The sequence below is a fragment of the Merops nubicus genome, unplaced genomic scaffold, assembly GCF_000691845.1.
Source record: "Merops nubicus isolate BGI_N331 unplaced genomic scaffold, ASM69184v1 scaffold11513, whole genome shotgun sequence".
NCBI lineage: Eukaryota > Metazoa > Chordata > Aves > Coraciiformes > Meropidae > Merops > Merops nubicus.
The window spans coordinates 8,130-15,766 of record NW_008600977.1 but is presented as its reverse complement, the minus strand read 5'-3'; the positions used below and the strand labels follow the sequence as shown (position 1 = coordinate 15,766).

The following is a 7,637-nucleotide window of genomic DNA, read 5'->3' as shown; positions in this document are numbered from 1 at the left end:
CTTAAGACCTGTGCGAACACGGGCCGATTGGGTGAGAGTCGCTATGTGGGCACCATTGTCTTATGTATTTAACTGGCTGGTCTGGCTGTTTCCCATGCCAACTATGGGAAACCTCGGGTCTCTGTTTGTACCACCTGTTGTGGGCTGAGTCACATCTTTTGTGGGATCGTTGGGGGTGGCATCAATTATGTACCAGCTGATTGACTTGTTTGTACCCCCAGCGATCATTCATGGAATGTCCTTCTTGTCTACAATACAGTCTGTGTATTGGTTCATCTTCCTGCTGGCTGTGTCATTCTTGTTGGGCCTGGTCATTGGCAGAACATATGTGCAGGACTCTGTTTTCCCCATTGTTTCTCCACAACCAGACCAGAGAGATTAATTGCAAAATTAAAAAAAAAAAAAAAATTAAAAAGAAAAAAATGTTGTTACAGCGTGTAAAAGCTCATTCATTCATCGATATGCAGCAGTCTAAAAAGACATACATACCTTCAGTCACAATGGTTGGGGCCTCTAACAAAATGAGTCTTTGGGCCACTCCAACAATGTTGGGCAGTATTAATTCTCGAAGAGCATCAAGGTTACGGATATCCAGGGCAGTAAATGCGAAGTTTCCATCAGTAGCAATCTGCTGCAGCTCTGCACTGTCAGCACTCAGGACCCCAATGCTAAACGAAAATATACTAGCTTGCTTCACTGCTAACAAGCCCTCTCGAATATCATCACTAGACTCTCCACCACTTATCAGCACTAAAATCTGAGGCACCGCTTCCTCTATCCTGCTGCCTCCCGCCTGGGTGAAGAGGTTCTCCACCACAAACTCCAGTGCTGCACCAGTGTTTGTTTCCTCGCCACCACGGAAACTAAGTGCCTTCACAGCATCCAGAACATCTGCTTTTGTGGAGTAGCTGTTCAAAGCGAACTCAGTTCTGGGTTCATCACTATACTGCACCACCCCAATGTGTATTTGCTGAGCTCCAACTCTGAGGCTTTCAATGAAATTTACAAGGAAATCACGTATGGCTTGAAAATTGACACTTCCGATGTTGTTTGATCCGTCAATAAGGAAAATAAGGTCAGCGGACTCTTGAGCTTTAAAAAAAGAAATGCAAAAGGTGAAAGCATTAAAATGAGTGACTACATGCAGTTGTACAGTGTTCTGGCATGTTGATTGGAAAACCAGTGAGAAACACAAAAATGAGAAAACAAAACACATGTTCACTGTGGAGGTGATGTTTGCCTCTTAGTTCTGCATTCTGATTGAATACAAGTTCCCGGGCCCATCCCAGCAGCATCCAACACCCATCAAGAGATGGCTTGAGTAAACACAACCTTGAGCTGGTGGCTTCAGTTACATGGGGGTCAGTAATTGTTGGCATGCAAGAAAAAAACCTGAGAAATACAATTCTCAGAAACCTAGGCCTATTCCATCAGTGGCCAGTACTGTTCAACTATTTAGACAGAGCCAAAAGAAAATGGTGGATTTTGGTGGTAATTCACCCTGAAGACAAGGGATGAGGACAGTAATATTCATAGGTTCTCCTCATTGCAATCTCTATTTTTGGGGAGGAAAACAAAACACTATTTTTGGAATGTGGCGAGTTTCAGCCTCTGTTGCAATTCTACTCTTTTGCTGGTTAAAATGAGCATCTGAATATTTTGGCTTCTCCCGCCATGAAGGATTAAGCTGACCCTCACCCGCACAATTGTCAACCCGTGCCATGCAAAAATTGTCTTCCTTTGTTTTGCACAAAGATGTATTTATTATCAATAGAGGGGTCTCTTTTTCATATGGACTCTGGGTATTCAATCAAGGAATGCAGAATCTGGTTAAAACTTGGCGATGAAATCAGTCATGACACAATTATCCAACACTATTTGTTGTGACCATACCCTGATTATCATGAGCATCTGCTGAGAATATACACACATCAGACAAAACTTTTATATGGCTTGAACAGGGTTGTTGAAGTGGAAGCATTTTTGCTGTGAGACTTACCGAAGCAGAACCAAAATGCCCTGGTGTCTGCTCTTACTCATTTTGCTCAGCTGATTTTACCAAATGCAAAAGAAAGGGGTGGGAGGGAGGGAGGAAAGGGAAAAGGAGCCCCCAAAGCATACTTAGATGTTTCCATGCTGTTGCTCTCCAATCTTATTAAGAAACCAAATTTCAGACTGTTTGGAAATGAACAACAAGTAACATTTGGAAATCCCACTGAGCTCACAACTTTTGAAAGCCAAAGGTGAAACCAGTAGCAAAACTGGCATACAGTTTAGCAAGGCCAGGAATAAACCTGAGGATTTTGCTATTAACCAGTGATGTCAATTATTATTTTAATTATTTTTCCTGCTTGGTCATTTTCTAGTAAATATTTTCATACATCACAATGCCACCAAGAGATTCAAATAATGCTGCAATTCCAGTGACAAAGGAGAAGGCCTCCAGGGATATCCCTGGGCCAGCTCAACAGCTACTGTTGGTTTGAGAACATCAGCATGGTTCAGAATTTCAAAGAGCTCCAGGATTTATTTTTCTATCTAGTGGAAATTTGGGGGTGCTTACAGCTGCATTTACCGTGCCATTTTCAGTTGGCATGTACACGTTCTACTTCATCATCTAAATGAAAGGGAAATCTGTAAGCGGTTGTATCCAGTGCTGCATTAGATACCTTGGACAGCTTTTTGAGAAAGATTTCAGACACTGGTAGGTGTCATCATGGCAGCACGGGTCACTCCCGCAGGAGAGAAAATAGATGTAAAACAGAAGCGTTGGATAATTTGTCATCACTGTAAAAAAACCTTGTACTTCAGTGCACATTTATGGAACAAGCTTGTGCTGGAGAACAAATAAAAGCATGCTTGTTACACAACTAAGCAAGGAGGATCAGATGAGACAGAGAGCTAAGATTTAATGAACGCATCAGGGCAGACTTGGGGCCAACTTTCATACTTAACACAAGTCAACTGGGGACTGCACAGACCAACATCTCTGGTAATTTTTACTGGAAGTACTATGGGACTGGGGAGCTTTAACATTTCTGTTTCATATCAGGGCTCATTACTAATGTAACATCCATGTCATTTTTATGCATTTTGACACTACATGGAGTTATTAGCTGAATAAATGACTTCTCAAACTCTCATGCAAACAGCTATTGGTACCACGTTTTGCACATTATTGTCATCCAATGTTTAGGACCTGTAACATCTTTTCCCATGTCTAATGATACTCTGTATATCGCCCATGCAAGTGACACAGGGGCAAAACTACAACAAGTAGGGTTACCTTAAATTTGTGTTATAGAGGGGGAAGAAAATGTTTGCAAGAAACGTCTTTAAGTAGAAATTAATTTGGAAATGCATTGTAAATGTGAAGTAGGAATTTGCCTTTAGAGCTTTTAAAGAAATGTCTGTGACTCCAGGTGTTTGGGTTACCTGCTGGCATGTCCCAGAGTTAGACAGGCAGCCACCAAAGATCAATTCCCCCACTGACTTCAACAGGGAAGTGCTGACGTCTTTCAATGGCAAAGGAGCCAAAAAGCTGCTGCCGTGCTATCAGCAGGTTTGATATAACATTCTTTTTCCACATACATTGACACGATTTTCTTAGGTTTGGTGAACTTTATGCCATCTTTCTGGGGCAGGTGCTTTTCTTCCCTGTGGCTTTTGTGTGATCTTGGTATTTGCCCTGTCAAGCACTTTGCACAATAAAAAATGTGAGCACAGCTTTTTGGTGTTGCTCGGTGTCATGCAGTGATGGTGAGCACCCAGTGGGGCTGGTGTGAGGGTTAATCAGGCAAGACAACACAGGAGGATTAGTGTCACACTGCCTCATTACACTGCTGTTGCCTTACATCACCCCATAAGCTCTTGACCTTCAGATGGAGTCTCAGGAATAAAAAGAAAGGTTTGATCTCCAGGACTTCTCTTTTGAAACACAATAAAGCTGTTCAGAAGGCTCTTTACACACTGAAATTTCATAGAGAGAGAAGGGACAGAGGAACACTTTTTTTTTCAGGCAAATTGGGCCCTGGCTTGCAGTCAGCACAGGTCTGTTGAAGCCATCATGGTTTGCAGGGACGTTTTGGTTATGGGAAGGGTCCAGTGCTACGGCAGGTGGAAGTCATCGACTTGTAAAGAAGGCTTGTAAAGGTGGCATCACAAGAGAGACTCTCCAACCACACACCTTCTCCAAGTGGATGAAAATAGAGGCTAAGGGCCAGCTCAGGGATGGGGTTTCAGCAGAGAAGTTCTCCACTAAACTGCTTTGGCTGTCTTCAGCTGAGAATGTGACTTTTTGGAGTAACGCATTGCCTATCTCCCCCGTCAGCTGCAAGGTGACATCCTGTGTGTTGTCAGCATGGCCAGCAGCGACCTTCTTGGTCTACAGAGTTTTTGGTCAGGACCTCAAAGAGTCACCATCACAGCTGGTGTGTTCATCCCCTATTTCCCTGTCTTAGGAGTGAGTGGATACAATGGGGCAATTTGTATTACTCTGCAGAGCTCCCTATGTCTGCATTTCTATGCCTGGGCTACAAAAGGATGGCCACAATTGGCTGATGCCCATCCACTGGCTCCTGCACTACCTCCTGGCAGCTTTGGCAGGGATGCCGCCTCGGTCTGCTAACAACAGCATGCTTGATAGCTACAAACATGGGGCTACACACTTCAAACCTTTGTTTTTAAACCTATGAACGTCCATCTCAGTCTTGCCCCTAACAAAGGCTTTAAACAACACAACGCTAGCAGATACCATGCTGATGGGAGCCATCAGCAGTCAGCCATTACCTGTGATGTCTTTAACCAGTCCTTTGGCCCCAGCCTTTTCTGGAGTCATGGATGAACGGATACTCGCCACTAAGTCTCCAACTATGCCGTGGAGAGCGGTAAAATTCTCTAGGTTGAAAAGGTGCGTATCGGAGGGTTCGCTCACTATTTCCTTTAACTCCCCTTCCACTGCATCCTGCACGCCGACCGCAAACATGCTTATACGGGCCGATTTAAGGACAGATGATGGCAGAGCCACATCATCCCGGGAGTGTCCATCCGTTAACACTATAATAACCTGGGGGACGCCTTCACTGGCTCTGCTTCCAGCAGCTTTATTGAGGTGGTTCTCGATTAGGTACTCTAATCCTTTTCCAGTCTTGCTGTCTCCCCCCATGTAAGACATGTTGGCAATATGGGACAGGACGTCTCGGGTAGAGGGATAAGTATTTAACTGGAACTCTGTGTGGGGGTTTCCGCTGAACTGGACCAGGGCAAAGCGAAAATCATTTCCTCCCACATCTAAAGCTTTTACAACATCATACAGAAACTCTCGAATGAGCTGGAAATGTTCCTTCCCAATGCTCCAAGAAGAATCCACTAGAAACATTATATCAGCCACAGCAACGGTTCTGACGGCTTTAAAAAAACAGATGGGGGTTTAGGATTTTCTACCAGTCAACGCAAGCATGCCTCCTCCTCCTCCTCCTTGCCCAAACAGCCAACAGCCTCTTTCACATGGTGAAAGCGAAGCTCAGTTTCCCTTATCGCCCAAAGCAAAAAGAGAAGCACTGGGGAAAAAACAGGCTGCCATCAGTGCCCCGACACCGCAGACGCTGGGGGACAGGACGGGATAGCATGCAACATTCCTAAGGAAGGGGAGATGAGATGCTTCTTCCCTCCTAGACCCTTGCTGCATGGGTTTGGATGCCAGCCCTGAGCCAAAGATGCTTGTGGCTTCATATGTGAATTTTTGCTTGCTTGGCTTCAAACCACCCCTGGTCTCCTATGCTTTTTTTTTTCTGGCTTAGGGTTTTGTTGGCTCTGAAACAGTGCTCGAGGAAGAACGAGCAGCTTAATTTAGGTACTAGCATGAGTTTTCCTGCTGCTAATGCCCGCCACCACCACCCTGCAACTCCAGCTACAGTCCCTACGGCGCCAGTGCCTCCTCTTAAAAAAAAACAAACAACTTTTCTGTGGGTTGATGGCAGCATTCATCTTGCTGCCAAACGCTTTCCTACACATGCAACAAAGGGCAAAACAGCTCTGCCCAGGAGTGAATCCACTCGGGCCACCCTGGGTGCACATCCTGCCCCCTCATCCCCCCCAAAGCACACTTGAAGGCACACCACCGGCCCATGCTTGGGAAGGCACCACGTGCGCGTTGGCCAAGGTGTGGGTCCGAAAGGACCCTCAGCCGCGTGGGAGCTGAGGAGCAGAAGGTAAACCACAACATATCATCGACATGCACATTAAAAACTAAAGGTGCAAATGTTTTGGTGAGAAATAGTGGAACATTTGTATGGGGGTAAAGTCAGGTAAAGCAGCCTGGTCTTACCTGCTTGCTGCTGGGCACGAACAGAGCAAAAGCCTAAAAGTAGGAGGCAAAACATTGCCACAAAGGGCACATGTCTATGTTTCCTCATTTTGGACTTTTATCTGAGTTTTCCTTTTATTTTCTTTGTTCCAAAGCACCCAATGTGAGACCTAAAGGAGAAAAACAGGGAGAGTGAAAAATGGTGGCAGTGCTAGCCAGGCACAGATGAAGCATAAGACAGAAAAACCAAACTTTGTGGTTTTGAAATGCTTTTGTGGCACTTTGACAGGAAAAAAAACCATAAATTAGTGCCAGATAGAGTCTGCTTCATAGCAAGCATTTCTTTGGAAGAGCAGTCATCGCTCACATAATTGGCATTTAATCATCCATCAACTTTGATGGCTTTCTTCCTGCCTGTGCTCTCCCAGGTAATACCTAATATATTAGAGGATGGTGAGCCTAGGTTTCTACCACCAGCCCTCAAAATGAATGATGGCCTCTCACCTGTCTTCCTTGCCCATGGATGACCAGCTGAGACGTCTTGACCAGCATATTCTGTCTTGCTGCTGCCCTTCCTTATTTTATTATTTACAAATGCCATAATAATAATTGCCCTGAACATCCCTCTTTGCCTCAGCTCACCTCTTCAGCCTTCCCAAACATACAAATGGAAATTTAATTACTCCAGACCAGATGATTTGGCTGTACAGCAAAAAGCCTTTGGACTCCCCCAGGCTTGCAGCCTTGGCTGTGGAATAGCTTGCACTGGCTGATCACATTTTGGAAAGGTGCCACAAATAATATTTTACGTGTTGGAGCCAAAAATATAATTTATCTAAGTTTCTTATCTGTGATCCACCTGGCAAGCCTTCTGAAACAATGTTTCCTTCAGGAAAGCTGTATATCTGTTGTCATAGAGATGGCAAATTTATTATTTAATCTTCATTTCCAAGCCTACAGAGACAAAACCAGCAAGGCTTGTTTAACTGAGAAAATATCCTCCCAAAAGGGAATGCAGTGACTTAATACTTTTCATTCTCCAAAAGGAGCTCAATTACCTAAATGAGCCAAAAGTGATTCATGTATATCGAGCTATTAAGCAGGTCATAATTAAAAAAAATTTTTAAAAACCACTCATTTTTTTTTATTATCATCCTTGTCATCTCCATCAATCTAGAGAGTTATGACTGATACAAGACTCTAAGAGGTCTGGGGGGGAAAAACTAAAATACTCTTTGAGGAAAGCCATAGTAGTTACACTTATGGCCATCAGTAGCACAGGCTGAAACAGAACCAAGTGCTGGGAATTGGGGAAAATTCAGAAATCTGAACC

The 7,637-nt window shown here is 44.2% G+C and overlaps 1 protein-coding gene across 1 annotated transcript in view; it reads right to left on the bottom strand.

The window, feature by feature from the left end:
• The window catches only part of COL6A3 (collagen, type VI, alpha 3), a gene marked incomplete at its 3' end in the record, with an annotated part of 46,165 nt that extends 39,752 nt beyond the window's left edge, over window positions 1-6,413 (bottom strand). Inside the window, exons 1-3 of the mRNA XM_008937847.1 lie at window positions 6,326-6,413; window positions 4,789-5,406; window positions 490-1,092 (exon numbers count right to left, since the gene is read on the bottom strand). Of these exons, the coding sequence (XP_008936095.1) occupies window positions 490-1,092; window positions 4,789-5,406; window positions 6,326-6,413 (1,309 nt within the window). The remainder of the gene's footprint in view (window positions 1-489; window positions 1,093-4,788; window positions 5,407-6,325) is intronic.
• Between the last annotated feature and the right edge of the window lie 1,224 nt (window positions 6,414-7,637).